This window comes from Xiphophorus couchianus, chromosome 10 (genome assembly GCF_001444195.1).
Source record: "Xiphophorus couchianus chromosome 10, X_couchianus-1.0, whole genome shotgun sequence".
Taxonomy (NCBI): Eukaryota; Metazoa; Chordata; class Actinopteri; order Cyprinodontiformes; family Poeciliidae; genus Xiphophorus; species Xiphophorus couchianus.
Genome location: NC_040237.1, coordinates 11,114,886 through 11,133,818, shown reverse-complemented (window position 1 = coordinate 11,133,818; position 18,933 = coordinate 11,114,886). Strand labels below are relative to the sequence as shown.

The 18,933-nt window shown below is 39.4% G+C and overlaps 1 protein-coding gene across 2 annotated transcripts; it reads left to right on the top strand.

The window, feature by feature from the left end:
• Positions 1-1,383: 1,383 nt before the first annotated feature.
• On the top strand, positions 1,384-17,976 carry ttll6 (tubulin tyrosine ligase-like family, member 6). Of its 2 annotated transcripts, XM_028030255.1 has the most exons (17): positions 1,384-1,541; positions 4,479-4,655; positions 7,749-7,901; positions 8,051-8,088; positions 8,901-9,019; positions 9,403-9,533; positions 9,617-9,773; positions 10,916-11,059; positions 11,325-11,410; positions 11,494-11,719; positions 12,675-12,853; positions 12,999-13,187; positions 14,370-14,544; positions 14,871-15,101; positions 15,187-15,228; positions 16,970-17,072; positions 17,405-17,976. In XM_028030255.1, the coding sequence occupies exons 3-17, from the start codon at positions 7,750-7,752 to the stop codon at positions 17,608-17,610; spliced, it is 2,178 nt and encodes a 725-aa protein (XP_027886056.1). In that variant the 5' UTR covers positions 1,384-1,541; positions 4,479-4,655; position 7,749; the 3' UTR covers positions 17,611-17,976. The 2 variants fall into 2 exon arrangements, with proteins under 2 accessions (XP_027886056.1, XP_027886057.1); XM_028030256.1 differs by lacking the exons at positions 1,384-1,541; positions 4,479-4,655 and having other exon boundaries at positions 7,770-7,901; positions 8,048-8,088.
• Positions 17,977-18,933: the final 957 nt, after the last annotated feature.

The window sequence follows — 18,933 nt, the reverse complement described above, 5'->3', positions numbered from 1 at the left end:
GAAACAAAAACAAACAACATGCTGTAAACAGATACAACTCTGTAAATGGTCGCCCAACTCTACACGTAACACATTTATATTCCTTATTTACGATTGTAACAAGACCCGATCCCTCTATTTCAGATTGTTACGAATACATCAGCCCACGACTGCGTTATTCAAACACGCTAGGTGGAGCCAAACTCCTCTTTGTTGCAGAATTGGATCTGAATTGGATGCAGTATGGTGATTTCAGTATCACCATACTGAAATAAAAAATTTTAAAAAACTGCTAAAGATTTCAGTCTTTTGATGAGCAAAGCTGGTAGAAACACAAGGCTGCACAGAAAAGCTTGTGGCTCTAAAGGCAGAGAAAGGTGCTTCTCAAAAATAGTGGCTGATTACAAATTAAATTAAAAGGTAAACATAAACACAAGTATCATTTCCTTTCCCTTCACAATTTAGTTTTTGTGGTGGTATATCGTACAGATTACCAATGAAATAAACTGAAGTTTGTGGCTGCATCATGAAACAATGACAAAACGTTCAAAGACATGTAAACAATTGTGAAAACATATATATCCATTGCTGTGCTACAAGAATGTTACATTTATTTGAATAATAGTGGTGATGGTCCTCAAAATGAAAATGTGAAGAAATAATTGCCTAGATGGCAGACTTATAACTGAAAATATTTCATTATTCCAACGTTTAGCCACTATTTCCTAAAATAATGCAAAAGAAGGCACTTCCAAGAATGCAGCTATCCAGCAACTACATTTATGACAGCTATGACATTTCATTTTAAAATAAGAATTATCACAAAATGGAGAGACAGTGTCTCTGCAGTGTTTCATGTTTGCCTCTCTGAGATTGTTTATGCTATTATTAAATTTTATTGTATTTTACAAACGATCACATTTCTCTTTTTTTTGTTTAAGCCAGCATTACCTGTTGCAATACAGTCTTTGTCTACAAACAAAAAGTATGTGTCAAAATGACATTTTGTCATACATTCAAAAACAACTACTTCTACAAGGCAAAAAGTAAAAAAATAAAATAAAATCTTAAATAACTAATCAAATGTGCCAAATAGTCCAGCAGATTAATATCTGCTGAGGAAAAATACATCAAAAAAGAAATAGATGACTCGTAGGCAGAAACATACGTTTTTCTCTTGAGATTATCCAGAGAAAGAAAAATTATAAGGTTCAACACTTTTAGTAATTTCCTCCACAAATAAGAATATCTGTCTAAAATGCCAATTCAAAGTTCAAAATCCTTTAAGACATCTAAAATATACTCCTCCTTTTTGTTTTTTGGCTGATTTTCCCCCCTGTCTTTACGTGTGTTAGCCACCAGCCAATCACAGACGAGATTCACCTCTGCCTCGCGATTGGCTGGATCTGACCCCCGTCGAGTTGATTCATGTTTACATTTGTAGCTTTACTGTCCTCTCAGCGTCCAGCCAGCACTTCACGACCATCCGTGGGAACAGCTGCAGAGAGAGCAGCGCCTTTTAGAGGCTCACATCGGGAACCGGAGGAAACGCTTTTTGGAGGGTAAATGTGACTTTTTCGACCAACTGTTTTTTTCTTTCTTTTTTTTTGGCCTCTGAAAGTACGCGTTTAAAAGTCAGTTGCTAATAGGAGCTAGCCCAGCGCTGCCCGAGCTGGGAGAGGTCGGCATTCCGTTACCATAGTAACGGCGCCGTACGTATAGGCTGCGCAGTTAACTGTAGGGTGGGTTTAGGATGTTTTATAAGTTATGAAGACTTTGCTCAATGCAGTTCTGTAGCAAGGACTTGATGAAAGGCGTTATGTTCCTCCGTTCATATAAATTAAATTTACCACTTTGTTTACGTCAAGTGTTAAACCAGTTTTTTTTGGCATTCCTCCTCAACTAGATGCTATCGGCTGGAGACAAGACACTCTAGTAAAACTTGCATCACTCCTTAGCATTATGCTGTGGTAATTACTTTCTTTAGCAGAGATGTAGAAGCTAGAGTTGACATAATGCTGGATGCAAATAAAAAAAGGCTGCTGGAGACTGCAGAAGACTCGAGAGTGAGATGGAGGATTACCTTACAGTAAGACAACACTGAAGAGGGACCTATTGGAATGCAAATACACACAAAAGTGTTCACATTTCATATAATATCCATAATCAATTTTCCTTCCACAAATGTGTGTTACTTTGTGTGGGTCTATTAAATAAAATCTAAATAGGAATTGAAAATTACTGCTCTAACCAGAAGAAAATTTGAAAATGTTCTAGGGATTCATATGCTTTTCAAAAGTCTCTAAAAGAAGAGGGTGATGCACACAAAACCCCATGAAGTTAACTATCTTTAATTGCATGAAAAATAAGCACAAGTACAGACAAAACTGCTGTAAAAGGGAGATGAAATAAGTGTGAGGATAGAGACCTGGCACAGAAAAAAGAAACAAAAGTCTGTTCAATAAAATGGAGAAGGAATGCTAAGCTAACCTGTATCTTATGAAAGACAAAGAGTTATGAAAATCTAGTAAATAAGATGGTTCCATAAATAAGCCACAAGGTGCCAGAATCAACCAAAGCTACAAATAAAACATAAATAATTCATATATATCCATAAAGAGAGGCAGTAGGTATAAAAAATACATGTAAAGTGACAAACATATGATTTGAAGACAAAAAACGCAATAATGTTTAAATGGCTTTAGAAGGACACAAATCAGCTCCAAATAGAGTAAATAAATTAGAGAGGAACAAACGATCATAAGGAGACAAAAGTGTCCCAGAATGACTTTAAAGAAGGAAGCGAGTTTGTGTGAGAAGCAGAGAGAGCTGAAGGCTAAGGAATGGGTGAAAGTCAACAGTGAGCATTTTATTTTTAAAAACCTGTCTGACTCAACTCATGCATCTTCCAATTAGCCTATGGGGAAAAAGTAATCTGCCCCTAAACCTGACAACTGCTTGTACCACTCAGGCAGCAACAACATCCATTGGTAATATATAAAGGAGCATGAGCAGCCTCCATCTCCATCAGATATACTGTAGGTCTTGACTTTGACTAGGCCACTCCAAAACCTTCAACTGTTTTATTAGATTTTGATACGTGGACCTGTGGAAAACAACAGTTCCAAGTTTTCTCCAAGCAAAGAGATGAACTTAGGGAACATTGAAGCCATTGTAATATTTCACTCTTTATTTTATTATATTACCAAACCACTTCTTCCCATCTTCTACCTCTGATAGTATTTTTCAGGCATTAACCACTTCAAATATTATTCCTCACCTCCAAACAAACTAGCATCATTTAAGCAGCTGGTACCAAAGAATGCTACCAAAACTCTCTCTCTTTTTTTCCCCTTACTTTCATCTCCTGTGCTTTCCATGAGCCCCAGCCGCCAACCTGTCTGATAAGTTTCTTATCTTCAGAACCATAACGCAAAGGTCTGGTCTCCCGTTTTAATACGCAGTGACATGAAGGAACAGCAGCGCTTAGAGGCGATAAAATCTATATGGTTGAGAAAAGTCTGTCTAAAATCAAAGTAGATCCTGCCGGTGGCAGGTGTGGCAGTGATGACATTGAGAATGTAATTTATAATCTAGGTGTTTTCAACATAATCTGCTTTTGGCAACTGTCTTTATGGAACACTACTGACCTGTAATGGACCCGTAATCCTTTAATACCCCGTATTGATGCAATAACTCACAGACAAGGAGCCCTCACCATGCTTTATAACATATCTTAGTAACGTTACTCCAAATGAGGATTATTTTTGTCTTATAAAATATGAATCAATTTAATGGCTTATTGTGTCCTTAGCCTAGATTACAACAAATGACCTTCTGACCTAATTCAATGTCAAACATGCAGATGCACAAATTAATTGCCTTTAGACACACAACGTGATTCATTTCAACTAATATCCATGCTGAAAGCTTAGTAGCTAACCTTGAACGTCTCATAACGGAGCATGTCGTAGACGTGTGTAGGATATCAGTGGATGATTAATTAATCCTTAATTAGTTACAGAATTAAAGAGTTGTATCAGTGCCTCCTTGTCACCTCTTCCTCCTCGCCGTCCCTCTTTAGTTTGACTGATACCTACCCTCTGTTTGCTTCTTTCCTCTCCACGTCTTCCGATTAACATTTTTCCCGCTCTCGCCTTGCTCCATTTTTAATGTCGTTAATGGAGAGCCCGGCTTTATTTTAGCCCAGCCAACACTGCTCACTCGCAGCGCCGCCGAGCTTTTCAGCACAGATTTAAACTGAACAACACGCGGCGCTGAAAGGCGCCTCTCCTGTTTCAGTGAACAAGCATCAGGGATTATCCCTCTCTTCTTACTCCCCCGCCACGTCAAGGTCCCCTGCTCGTTTTCTCTTCCATCATGTCAAGACGTATCGGGTTTTTCTAACCGGTTACCAGATCCACTTCTTCTTCAGCCTTTAAGTTGGTCTGAGCTGAGCCACTGTTATGATAACAATGAATCTTTTCTGTTTTCTGCAGGGCATTAGTTTCAGGTGGTGTGTGAATGTGGGATGAGGTTCTTCACTGATTTGTTTGCTGTGGAGCGTGGTGGCACTTTGAGAAGCTCCTGAAGCCGTCGGAAAGCAGGCGTGGAGACAAACGGCTGCAGCGTCTTCCAACACCAATTTCCTCATCAATGTAGGAGCAACACTACGGGTGAGTAACGCTGTTCTCTTTAAAGAAGTTGTCTGAGAGCGTACAGGAGCTGAAGCTAAAGCTGAACACTAATGCTCGAGTCTCTCTGTGAGGCTCTGAAACCCACTTCCTGTTTTGAGGTAGTAGAAAATAACAGTGACACAGACGTGGAGCCCCAACTGTTGCTGGTTGAAGTACATTAAACATTAAACTGGGGCATAAAAACACAAACAGCACAGACAGCTGTTATTTTAGTAATGCATTTATTTCTACTGTTTGTATGTCTTTTAAAATCAGTTTGCCGCATGTTGCAGCCACAAATTTCAATGGGTTTTATCGGGATTTTTAAGTAGAGCGTAACTGGGAGGTTGAAGGAAAATGATACACTGTTCTCAATTTTCCTTCCAGGTACAAATCTGAAGCGTTTGTATTTAGGTCAAATGGAGAGATGCATAGGAGGATGGTTACCTCTCTGTCAGCTTTGCACATCCAGATACTGAAATCTTTCCACAGAGTAACTCCATCTCAGTCAGATTGGACGGAGAACATCTTTTACCACAGAGTTAGGTCTCTGTCACTTTATTTATATGTAGCTGTATTTATACCGAGATTAAATTATATATTAATTAATTGAAAAACTTTCTTTGCTCTTTATAAGATTATTTTGCACTGCTTTATGTTGATCAATCCCACAAAACCCAACCGTGATTGATTGCAGCAATTCAAGGGAAAGTTATCTTGATACTTACCAAATGTACACAGACATATTTCACTTTTATTTTTCTATTATCAAATATTTTTTCTTTGATTTTCTAAACTCTCCTTTGACTTTTTTTTTTTTTAAAGATTCATCACTAACTCAGATATTCTTGTGAACGAAACGTTTAAAGTAAAATCTGAATGCGTCACATTAACCGGATACTTTGATTGTTTCGTGACGACGGCTCGTCCGACAAACCAGAGGTGTTGATCATGCACCTGTTCTCGCCGCGCACTGAGGGAGAGTCTTGGGCCGTAACTGAATCTGGGCTGAGGCCAGTGGGGCGTCTCAGCCGAGTGCAACACTCACAGTTGAAGGCCAGGATTATCCAGATCACTGGATCAGAATACCGTTACCTGGCACCGCAGCCTCCCACTGTGTACCTGGGATGTCCCCCCTCGACACCACCAGCAACCCCAGGTTTCTGTCACAATGATTACCAGGAGTTAACTGAGTTAAATTCACCTCAAACCCTGCCTGTAAGACACCAGATCGGACACGGGGGTGCACGGCTCCTGCTGTGTTCAGATCAGAGGACAGATTGAGACGAGCAAGTGAAGCTTTGCTCGTTTCTTATATTAGGACTTTCTTATGTTCTGGGAAGTGGATCTTGACTATGTGTGCTGCGCTGTCTTTTGCATATATTAGCTTAAACCTGCAGTAACCTTTACAAAAATATGTTTTTTCTATATTTGCTAATACTGTCACCATGTTGTGACAGTATGGTATGAGACAGATCATATGTGAAAAAATCAAGCTCCTCCATCTCCTCCTTGCACCACTCCCGGTCAAAAACAACCAATCAGAGCCAGGAGGAAGGTCTTAGCGCTGTCTGTCATGCTCATGTACGTGCTGCTCAATATGTCAACACAACATAACGTTACAGGAAAACTATTTATCCGACGTCATCTGTGGCCATACTAACTTGCCTGAACATTCATGGTGAACCAACTGTAGCGTAGCAGAGAGCAATGGGGGGGAGGATTGAGTTGTGCATACATGAGAGTGATTGACAGCACTAAATCCCTCCTCCTGGCTCTGGCTCCTTCAGCATATTTGTACTCAAGTAAAAGTAAAAAGTCACAGTCCATGAAATTATATTAAAAAAGTATTTGGTAAACAGGCTTCTCACATCATCAATCGCTTAATGTTCAAAAATTCCAGCGTCACATGGATCATCACATGATTATATTAAGGACCAAAAATGAAAGTAATTCAAATAAATGACATGATTACAATACAGCAAAATCAGGCAGAATATAATTTTTTCCAAATCAGTTTCTTTCAATATAAATCCTATTAAACATTGACAAAGTCACTGACAGTGGGTGGAGGATCCAGAAATTTTACTGAATCTAGAGAAGCGATACTTCATGATAAAAATTGGTCAAGTAAAAGTAAAATGTACAGCTCAGTAAAAGTACTTCTAAAAGTATATTTTTTTTCCAACAAGTAATTTTTTTTTTTTTTGCAAAAGTGATTCAAGTTCAAATCTGAGTGAATGCAGCAAATTACTACTTAAATCTGAATGTCAAGCGTTGTTGTGACAGACGGCAGCATCATGTTGAAGAATCGCTTGGCTGCCGGTGGGACTCGTGTTCACGGCACAACAGTGGTTGAAAAATGAAAAAGCGAGGATACCGTTGATGGACTTCCTCTGAACGACGGCTTTCCTCCATAAAGGCCAGATTTGTGATATGCAGAGTGGATTTTATAAGATTTAATCAGAGTTTGGATTATTTCTCGTCATGGTTGTTGTGTTACTAGTTGCTCTGCTGCGACACCTTTTAAACGCCAGTGTGTGACTACATGCTGACAGCCGTAGCACTCATCTGATGAGATGAGTGGAAACAGAAACTTGACTCCATTCGCTCTCCTACAGCATGTTCTGCGTTCTGTTTGATTGAGTTTCGGTGTCAGGGGCTTCAGCAGGCAGCTTTAAAAAAAAAAGAACCATGTAAATGAGCGCTGGACAATAGAGCCATATTTCAGCACCGTGTAGAAGTATCCACCCACTTAGTACTTTTCCACATTTTGTTTGTTATGACTCGAAACTTCATTTGAATTTTTTGGGGGGGTTTTATGTGAGACGCTAAGTTGTGCATAGCTGTCTAATGAAATGGTCGTAAAATGATAAATGGTGGCAGCTCAGGTAGTTTTAGCAGCTCTTGCACATTAAAATTAGCAGTGTAATAAATTGACATTCATTGTTGTAATGTAACAAAATGTGGAACGGTTCAGGCATGAATACTTTTGCAAACTATCGCTTTTATTGTACGTCTGCACAATCGTACTGTTTTTGGCGATTGCGCCAAAATCAAATAGCATTTCCCCCTCAATTTGCTCCGACACAGGATGGGACTACCTCTGGACGGCCCAGATACAAACAACGATGCACCCAAATACGAGCTGGGAGAGGAGGAGGAAGAAGGTGAAAGCCAAACAGAGACCTACATCCCCTTCCGGCCGCCACCCACCACCAAGAAGAGAAGGAAATACAAGAGGAGGTATTTTTCTCCCCGTTGATCTTGTTGGATTTAACTTCTAAACGTACGTGTCCCTGCAGGAAGTGAACTGCTGAGGCATTTTCTGACAAGACGGCAACACTGCAAAGCAGGCGTCTGTCCTTCTCTTTGTCTCTCTTCTCTTTCAGATGATTGTCTATCAACCTCTCCAGCTGCAAATATGAAAGCGGTACGTTTGATATATATATATATTTTTTAAATGCCTCACGTTTGTCTGCTTAAATCAAGTTAGATTTTCAGGTGGATTTTTATCTCATTCTTCAAGCGTCTCTTGCAGTGTCAAAGTCTACAAAAACATCATTATTACATTTGAGGCATCCCAAATTCTCTGCTGTAGACAGTATCAAGATTGCGGGAAGCCCAACTCATTACAAGTTACTACCACTTATTCTGCACAAGCACTTTAGATGTTAGTGACTATTTTTAAGAAAAATTCATTGTTGGCCCTGGCTTGCACCCTTAGTTCTCCACCTGTGCATCATCTGGACCTTTAAGGATGTTTGAGTTGTTCTTTTTTCCAGGTTAGGTAATTATACAACACACACCTTCAGTCAATTTAAAAAATAAGAACCGGTTGCACCTGTTTTAATTTATTGCCAATTTTCTCTGATCCACACATGGTTGAAGATATAAAAGCAAGCTCAAATGTTTACAAAAACCTCCTTGATATTTTATATTGATTTTTAAATGAAAAAAAAAAAAAAACAACACCCATAGAAACAAACAAGAAACCCTGACCTCAGTCCAAATGAAAATATACAGGTTGAAAACAAAACCTTAATATTTTGAGTTTGTGCTTTGTCTGGTCAAATAAAAACAAATTGATCTTTCAAAAAGTTATAGTTACATAATCATTTTAGCCCAATCTAATAATGTTTTTTATTCTTATTTTCACCTTTTGGCAAAGTTTTTCAGGGAATTGTCTCATCATCGAAACATTTAGAATATCTTTTTAGTAATTTAACGTTTGCCGTCCCTCAGTGCGGCGAGCGGCCCGCAGATATGGCCTCAAGGAGACGGGAGAAGATGAAGACTGGGTTCTGGTTTGGACTGACTTCTCCGTGTCTCTGGACCGTGTTAGGGACATGAAGCGTTACCAGGTATTTAAGTCAGGCGGTCTTCACTAAGCACCTCATTACCGCCAACATCAGGACAAACCGCGGCAGCTGAGTTCAGCTTTACAAATTAACCGTGTAATTCCATTTGTGCCGGAGAGAAGTGAATTAGAAATGGGGCTCCTCTGTTGTAATAGAGCCTCTTCTTCATGGAGAGGATCAGCAGCTCCCAGCATTTCTCTCAGGTCAGGCTTTTAATTTGCAATCTACTGTGATATGCTTATCCAGGCTGTTTAACAGGTTGAGACAAATTGCAGCCAGTTCTCCTCCTGAAGTTGAATTAAATGCGGCCATAATCATACGTATAAAATGTGTTATATTAGTGGAGGTGGTCCTTTCATGCTGTGTAAACACGCTTGTCTTTGCAGAAAATAAACCATTTCCCAGGGATGAGTGAGATCTGCCGCAAAGACTTTTTGGCGAGGAACTTGAACCGCATGCTGAAGCTTTTCCCTAAAGACTATAATATCTTCCCCAGAACATGGTGCCTCCCCGCAGAGTAAGTTTTCCTTTTGTTTCACCGTCACGCTGCATAAAAACACACCTCGAATGTGTCTCTAATTGTCCGATTTGTCTTCACAGCTACAGTGACTTCCAAGCCTACATCAGAGCCAAAAAACACAAGACTTACATCTGTAAGCCAGATACCGGGTGCCAAGGTAAAGGCATCTTCATCACTAAGTCCAGTAAAGACATACAACCTGGAGAGCACATGATCTGCCAGGTTTACATCTCCAAGGTGAGGCTTTTGTGAACATCCTTGCAAAAGTATTCATGCCTCTTATCTTTTTCTTTTTTTTACGTTTTCCTACATCTCAGCATCTCAGCTGCAAACGCCAACGTATTTAATTGGAGTTTTATGGTATTGATAATGTAGTGCAGAACTGTGAAGTGGAAGAAAGTGACACTTTTTTTTTTTACAAAATAAATTTGTGCCCTTTTATTTGAATTTTACTGCAAGTACAATTGTAAATATTACAGTGTGTTTCTACCAGCTTTACACAGCTACAGACTGAAATATTTGCCCATTTATCTTTGCAAAGCAACTTAAGCTCAATCAGATAACATGGGGAACATTTATAAACACAGATTTTCCCACTGAATATATGTCTGGACTTTGACATAATACATTGATATGCTTTAATTTGAATCACTGCACTGCAGATTTAGTTGTATTTTTAGGGCTGTTGTTCTGCTAGAAGATGAACCTTCATTTGAGACTTGAGACCCAGGTGGATGTTCAAATGCAAACCCCATATTTCAGATTTTTATTTATAAAATCTTTGGAAAAATATGTAACGTTTTCCTTCCACTTCACAGTCGTGCACTACATTGTATTTTCTGCCTGAAAAAGATACATTGTTGTTTGCGGATGTGACTACAGCTCTACGGTATTGATTTATCTGATTATTAAGCAATTAATCAGAAAATAAAATTGTTCTACAGATTTTTCATTTATTTATTTTTTTTATACAATATTAAAAATACAATCCTTTTGAAAATAAGAAAACATTTTATTATATAAAATGCAATAACATTCTGTTCTTTTAGTGAATGCTTGATAATTTGTAGCAAGCGATGCATCTGCAGCTAAAACATACTTCTAACATCAGCATGTGAAGCGTTTAGGACTTTCTGCTTGACTTCACATCAAAACAATGTAGGGTCGTTTTCCTGATTATTATTAAGATTAACCTCTTAACAAGTGGACTGCTCTGAGTGTGTTGCTCCTTCACCAAATCCCCTTTTTCTGAGTTTGCATTCTCCAGTTAACAATTAATTGATTCCTAAATCAGTTGACGATTGTTTCAATCATCCATTTATCACAATTAATCCGATTAATCGTTTCAGCCCTAATCCTGGCCTCTGTTTCCCCTCCAGCCATTCATAATTGACCGATTCAAGTTTGACCTGAGGGTCTATGTGCTGGTGACGTCGTGCGACCCGTTCAGGATTTTCATGTTTAAGGAAGGTTTGGCTCGCTTTTGCACCAGGAAGTACAACGAGCCCATGCAAAGCAACGTGGTAAGAAGCGTGAAATGTGATGTCAATGCTCCTCGTTTTCCAAGGGTAACTAGCCTAGAAATATTTCCAAATGAAATGAAGTCAAGGTCAAATGAAAACAACATTGTTTACAAGTAAAGGCGTAGAAATATATACAGGTAGATGCAGTGTGTGCAGACTGATTAGAGTCTTTCTGTTGGAGGTCAGAACTCTTGTTATCGCAGGTAAAGTCTGGCCAGAGCGCCTTCCTCCATGTGTGAAACTGAACTCTACTCTGCCACCTCAGGAAGATGTATGCATGCATCTCACAAACTACTCCATCAACAAGAACAGTGAGAACTTTGTCCGCGATGAAAACTGTGGCAGCAAACGGTAAAGAGGTGCCAAGAAGGTGCTGTGCTGACGAAGGCATGTCTGTGTGTTTACGGAGCGTTGTTCTGATTCCTGCCAATCAGAAAGCTGTCCAGCCTCAACAAGCACCTCGAGCACTTAAACTACAACACAGAGAAGATGTGGAACGACATCGAGGACATCATCATTAAGACACTGATATCTGCTCACCCCATCCTGAAGCACAACTACAACACGTGTTTTCCCAACCACATCTCCAGCAGTGCCTGTTTCGAGATCCTCGGCTTCGACGTGCTGCTGGACCACCGGCTCAAACCCTGGCTGCTGGAGGTGAGAGGTGGCGGAAACCCGGTTTTGATGTGGAATCTGCAAATCATTCAGAGAACCCTATGTGCTCAGATTGTCAGAACTCAAGCTCACCCGCTTTTAAGACAGATAGAAAACTCTTCAAATGGCTTTCTGTCCGCTTAGGCTCAAAATAACCTGAAGGACACGTGTGATTTTTTACGACTTCTGCTACTTAATTATCCTCGGATTTGTAGCTCACGATAGTTATATTGATTTACACGTGGAAAATATATGAAAGAATTTAAATGAAGGAAGGTAAGCACAAGGAAGCTGGTAACAAAGACAAAATGTGGTGACTTGTTCAAAACATCAAATTCGGTTTTCCATTCATCACACAATAATGTCAGCGAGAAAAACTCATGAATGCAAAACTTGAGACTTTGATAGCAAAGTCTCATGAAAGTTTATAACATCAAGATTAATGTTAAGTCAGCAGAAGTGTTGTCTGAGCAGGCTGATCTGTTGAATTTTTTTTATTTTTATGGATTAACCAATTTATTATTGGAGAGCAAAAAGTCCTTAATATTTTTCTTTTCCTTTTTACAGAATCTGAACTGGGTGAAGCTAAAACTATGCCATTGAGGAGTTCTGGGTAGAACATACTTACAGTGAAATTTTTGTTTAATCTTAAATTCAAAATGTATATCTATATGTATTAAGCACAGTTTTGGCTTAATTACTGCTTTAACCATGTTGCTCTTTCAGCAGACTGCCATTTTTTTTGAGCCTGTATTCTCCAGTTCACGATTAATCGATTACTAAATTAGTTGCTGATTATTTTAATAATCAATTCATCTCGTTCAGCCCTACTCTAAACCCAATCCTGTTACTTTCTTTTTGATTTTCAAGCAATTTGTAGGTAAATCATGAAGTGAAAATGTTTCTCCATAATTTTGTTTGACGTAGTAAAACATTCAGTGTGTCCGTCTCCGTCCAGGTTAATCACTCGCCCAGTTTCACCACGGACTCTCCGCTGGATCGGGAGGTGAAGGACGCGCTCCTGTACGACACTCTGGTTCTCATCAACCTGAGCGCCTGCGACCGACGCAAGATCATCCTGGAAGAGAGACGCAGGGTGAAGGACAGGCTGCAGCAAAACCGCTCCAGAGAGGCCAGGTGAGGAAATGAGGCGTGGAGTTTCCCTCCACGGTCGCACACACACACACACACACACACACACGCACACGTTATCGTAGGCTTGCAGTGGACACGCAGGGTGCGGGTGTGTGTGTTACTGCGCTCATTTGTGCTCGGCCGCCAGGTCAGAGGAGCTGCGACAGAGCCAGGCAGCCACGGTGGAACAGATGGAGGAGTATGAGGCCAAACACCTGGGGGGCTTTAAACGGATCTACCCCAGAGACGGGGGCGAGAAATACGACAAGTACTTCAAACACAGCAGCTCGCTCTTCCAGGAAACGGCTGCGTCCAAGGCCAGAGAGGAGTGTGCCAGGTAACTGCAGCGTGGGCAGCATGAGGGTGTACTGCTTCTGACGAATCCTGAATTAGAGAGGTCAGGAGGTCAGGAGAGAAAAGAGGAAAACTAAATCTGCTTAAATTAAAATATATATATGTGCAGTGAATGTAGAACCTCAAGTAAAATGCCAGCTGTTCTTCATGTATGAAAATGGGCCCATGATAAACATTTACACCTTTAATTTCACATATATTGCAAACAGATTTATTTATTTGTCCTTAAAGAGCCACTGGATGGAATTTGGGTTTAGCTGGAACCTAAATTCTGGTAAATAAGGGAGTTTAACCCTCGCTCAATTGTCTTCTCAAGAAACTGAAGATATAACTCGTAGGAGGAAAATGAGAGAAGAATTAAAACTTGTATCCATGTCTTTGTAACAACCACCCACTGAAAAGAATGGAGGAATTAAACCTGCTCCAGTACATCGTCTGTGATGTGATTTTCAGCAATTTAAATGGAATCATTAGCTGGATATCCTCTCACTGATGATGCTCTGCTATGTGATTATGTTATTCAAAATTGTTCAATTAAAATCCTGACATATGTTGCCCTTGTTAAAACTACATGCCCTGTGAAAATGGCGGATTTGTAAAAGTATTTTGTGAAAATTCAGTTTCTCAGAAAAGAAGAACCTCGGGTCAGGACAATAAAAATGATTTTTATTACAAAAGGATTTGGTTTTTGTCTGCTGGTGTTGGTCCGCTCAGCTTTATCACAAGGAAAGCAGCAACCCAGACGAGCTGAAGGTTCATACAAAACAAATCTGGGCTTCCCGAACACCCAGCAGAACCTCAGGCTGATCGCCCACATGCCAAACTGAAATACAGACATTTCTGTATTAAAACTCATTTTATTACAGAAATCTAATGTTCAAATTACGAACAAAACATAATTTTGTCTTTGTACCATAAGTGTTAAATTTACAAAAAATAATCGCTTGAAATATATTAGTCTGTATGGGAATTTTAACCTTTTGGAAAAAAAGAATTAGTTAATAAGCAAACTTTTTTGGGTGATGTTTATTATGTATTTTTGATTTCTCAAGATGCACCTGCATAGCCAAGGACCTCAAGTCTGACCCTGAATCTCTCTCCTCGTTTAGATGAAATAAATGGGTAATGTTTCGGTTGAGGCGTGATGTTGGGTCTGTGTTTCCAGGCTGCAGCTGCAGGAGCTGCGGTTGAAGCAGGAGGAGAATGAGCGCCACCTGAAGGTGAACAGAAGGAGAGAAACGCAGGGGGAGACGGCAGGGGAGAGGAGCAAACCCCGGCAAGCGCCAACGCAGCCTCCCCGTGACCTGCTGCCTTCGGATCTGCCCAACGTTGGCGTTCAGGTGCAGTGTCCACATGCGGCCACTGGGGGGCTCCACAGAGCCTTCATCCTGAGATGAATGGCTGCTCTCCTGGCTGACCCCTCACACAGTTAATGCTCACTTACCAGATTTAAATTGCAGAAGCTAAATGTTTTGCAGATATATATATATATATTTTTTTTTTATTGGATGACTCTTATTTTATATTGAAGTATTTTTTTTTTACTGTCACTTTAGGACAATCAGGCGGATCAATGTTTCTAAGTGAGACCAAATGCAAATATATTACAAACGTAGGCCGAGACAATAAAAACAAAATTAAATCACGCCTTTCTGTGTCTCTGCAGTCCGATACTTCTGGAGCTTTTGTGGGTTTAGAAGCTGCAGACCTCCAAGATGAGGTGGACGAGGAGGAGGAGCAGGAGCGGCACGAGTCCCTGCTCCAGAGACAAAAACTAGTGGAGGGCCTGGGGGTGGTGGACAAGGTCCATGAGCTGCTGCAGAGCCGGGCAGAGGGAGGGGGCCTCTACCATTATTCCACAGACATTGGTTATCAGAGTCAGCATCAGAGGAGAGACGTGAGTTCAGATCCAGGAACAGACAAAACTGTTGATGTAAAAATATTCACCCTCTCATTTATTAAGCTGTTCCTTTGTGTTGCAGATAAACTTCCCAACACACTACTCTGATAAACAGAGATATCAGGTAAGTTACACCACACCTTCTGAAAGAATTCACACATTTTCTTTTCTCATTTTGTCACGTTACCACCACAACCTGCAATTTCTTCTAAAGTGATCCAATTTTATAAATTTTATTTTATTTTTTATAAAGATACAATTTAATTTCAAACTCTTCTCTCCAGAGCACTTAAGCACACAGCGTGGTAGCATTGTTCGGCTTTCCCTGTGCAGGAAATACGCTTCTACAACAGGAGGGGATTGCAATATTGAAAAGATGACTTTATCATTTTAAAGACACAATTAATTTGTGCTTTAAAGTACAAACAGTCACCTTTAAGAGACACTTAAAATAGAGTTAATCTGTGTTTAATTTAATCCAGAGTATAATCCCAGCCGTTCTGTGAAGGCCTCAGAGGTTTGCTAGAGAACATTAGTGAACAAACAGCATCATGAAGATGAAGGAACCGAGCTGAAGATGCTGCGGATGAGTTTAAAGCAGGTTTAGGTGATAAAATATACGAAGACTCTTCAGAAAAAGAGTGATACAACCGCCACCCTACCAAGACATGGTCGTCCCCATAAACTGAAACTATTTGTGGCAGAAAAATCACACTGCACGTCATATTTAAAACATGGCGACGGCAGCATCATGGCAGCGTTATTCGGCAGAGGCATGGAAACAGATCAGGTAAGATTGATAGAGCTGAATACGGGACGATTCTGGAAGAAAACCTTCCAGAAGCTGGAAAAGATTGCAGACTGAGGCAGAGGTTCGCCTTCCAGCAGGATAATGCAGCCAGAGCAACAGCAGAAGGATTTAGATCAAATTTTAAAATGGCCCAGTCAAAGTCAAGCTGATTAAGCTTCTTTCTCAAAGAAGAATTGGTAAGAAAAAGAAAAAGTCACTCTATAATTGTGTAAAGTAATGGGAACAAAAGGTGGTTCATCAAAGATACATACAAATAAGATTTTTACTTAAAAAAACAAACATATATTATAAAAAGATGTTATTTTCTTATCAATTTAATTTAGGCACAAAAAAAATACATTTCTATTAAAATATAGTACAGGTTTGTGGTGGTAATATGACAAACATGCAGGAAAATTTAAGCAATCGGCAATCAGGAATCAATCTGATAGTTTTTAAATAAAGCCAATCCTTAATAGATATTCCTATTATAATGATAAATCTGCCTTTTTATACAATTTCATTTAAAAAATATATTTTAGGAAACATTTTTTTCTGATTGTCCCCAGTTTAATGCCTGTAACCTGGTCCCTTCCAAAAATAACTGCAATTACAGATAAGTTAGTTATAAGTGATGTGTCACTTGACAAAAAGTGTTAAAAAAGAATATATATATATATATATATATATATATATATATATATATATATATATATATATGAACAAAGAGAGCATTTTTCAGTGTTCATGACAAAGAACAACCCAAATCAAATAAGCTAACAACATTCAAATATTCATTCCTCATTTTGAAGTTTGATGTCTTGATCTGAAAACATGGCAGAGAATTGAACAACCAGCCCTGCAGCTCTGTGATTAAAGAGAACATCTGTGGAAAATCAAAACGACGGAGTCAAGTCCGCACCTTGTGGACGCTCAAGCCGTACACAAATTATTTGCAGAGCTGCAAATAATCTTGTGACATAATTCAAAGGACATTCCTGATTGTTTTGTTGCGCCAGTCTCAGTGACGCATGATGACTCAAAAGTATTTGCTTTTGTCCCACATCGAAAACAGAGGAGCCTGAACGAGCACACCTGCCTGCAACTAGACGTGGAGAGCCTCCACAGGATGGGAGAAGGGCGCCGGACCTCCGGCACCCACCCGGGACCCTGTCAAGGTAGAGTCCAGTCCCGACACGGCACATCGGACCCACGTGTTTCAGACCAAGAGCAGCTGATGAAGTATATACGCGTTCTCTCTTTTCTGTTGTTTGAAAAAAAACCCCAACAACAACAGAAATGGCTTTTTAATGACTCCTAAGATCAAAAATGTCTTGGAGGGAGGAAAAAAGTGGAATAAAATTGAATCCTTAACATCGACTCCATCGATGCTTGTTCATAACCGCGTGAAAACATAAACAAATAAATGATAAACTGCGTGAATCGGTCGAGGCGCGGTCTTGGAAGCCTTTGTTTGGCGCTCCTTTCATTGTCCTCCTCCTCTTTTCAGTTAACAGAACCATGGACGCCTCAAAGTCCAGAGGAAAGGTCCCCGTCATAAACGCCAAGAAGGGTCTGCACTCGTCCAACCACTCCGCAGACCTGCCGAGCCTCCTCATCGTCTCCACGCGCATCCCGCTGCTCCAGAGGCCTGGCTTCTCTCACGTCGAACACAGCTCCCCCAGGACAGTCCCCCGGCCCTATAAAAGACTCTGAGGAGCGGGGCCACCGACCTCTGAAGCCCCCCGAAGGAGAACCGGGAGATCCAGACGGGGCAGCGCGATCTGTGCAGGATTTGTTAAAGCACCTGGGTGGTGGAAGCAGAGCAATATTTAACTGTGAATTTATAGTAAAATACACAGTGCCTGTATGAAAAAATGCTGTAATGGATTTTATATCTGCGAAGCTCAAGTTTACGCTCCTTTAATAAAACGGCCCACAAAAACATGAAGTTTTATATCATATAAAACCCTCGTTGAGTGCCATGACAAAAAAAAAAAAAATCAGTTATCTGCTATTTTAAATAAGAGAGATGTATTTAATTTGAGAATATTTTAAATAAAGAAACTGGGTTATTGAAATCAGAGAATTTCTTGAAGTGTTATTTGATTAATTTAAAATAATTCTTTAAAAACAACCACATGGATGTCACATGTTCTGCTTGCCACTCAAGACAATATAAAAATGCTTGAAAATCACCATTAACAGACTAATTAATGAATTTGATTATATATTTGAATGTTCTAATTGTAAGAAAATACATGTCATTGTTTTCCAAAAAGATAACTATGAGAATAAATGCATTTAAGATAAATATTAAAATTTTATTTTTTTTTTGTTGTTGTTGAAATTGTTGAATTTATTTTTTTCTTCTTCACGTTGTTTTTAAAGGCCATACAGTTTAAAAAACATCTTTGTTTGCTCTACAAATGGAAAACACAGAGATTATTATTAGTAATAATAATAACAATAATAATAGAATAACAACAAAGTAAAAACAAAAAGATTTAGATGGTTCTATAAAAATTGTTAAAAATAATCAAAAATTCCGCAATTTATAAAAACAATAAAACCCAAAAGGTGATCAAAAATAATTTCATAGAGCTCTGTAAATGACTGGAGCAAAACAAACTACTGATAAAATTGGTGGAGGGAAAAAAAGGTGCATTTTAAACATCTCTATATTCTGTTTGGTTGATTTGCAGCAGAAATGTTTGCAGGCCTCGCTGTCTGTTTATCATAATTATGAATTTATTATTAAGCTGAATGCGCCACTGTCCCCTCGCAGCTGTGGGCCTCTGGGAGAAAACTAGGCTACTTTTATCAATTCCTTTTCACTCGTTATTTTTCAGGGGGAGTTCTCAAACAAGATTTAATGCACAACTTTGGTTCGGAATGCCTTTAATGCATCCATTTTTTCCCCCTTTTTAACTTCGTGTTTCAATAAATAAATAGACACTTAGTCCTTTTTTTTTTTTTAGAGTTTTTAATTACTAGAGGCACTCAAGGAATTTATGGTTTTATTGCGTCTATAAACGT

Excerpts from the sequence above, each read along its gene's own strand:
- ttll6 (XM_028030255.1), top strand. The coding sequence starts at position 7,750 with ATGGGACTACCTCTGGACGGCCCAGATACAAACAACGATGCACCCAAA. Across the intron at positions 9,774-10,915 it reads GCCAGGTTTACATCTCCAAG|CCATTCATAATTGACCGATT; the intron begins GTGAGGCTTTTG and ends TTTCCCCTCCAG. Across the intron at positions 12,854-12,998 it reads AACCGCTCCAGAGAGGCCAG|GTCAGAGGAGCTGCGACAGA; the intron begins GTGAGGAAATGA and ends CTCGGCCGCCAG.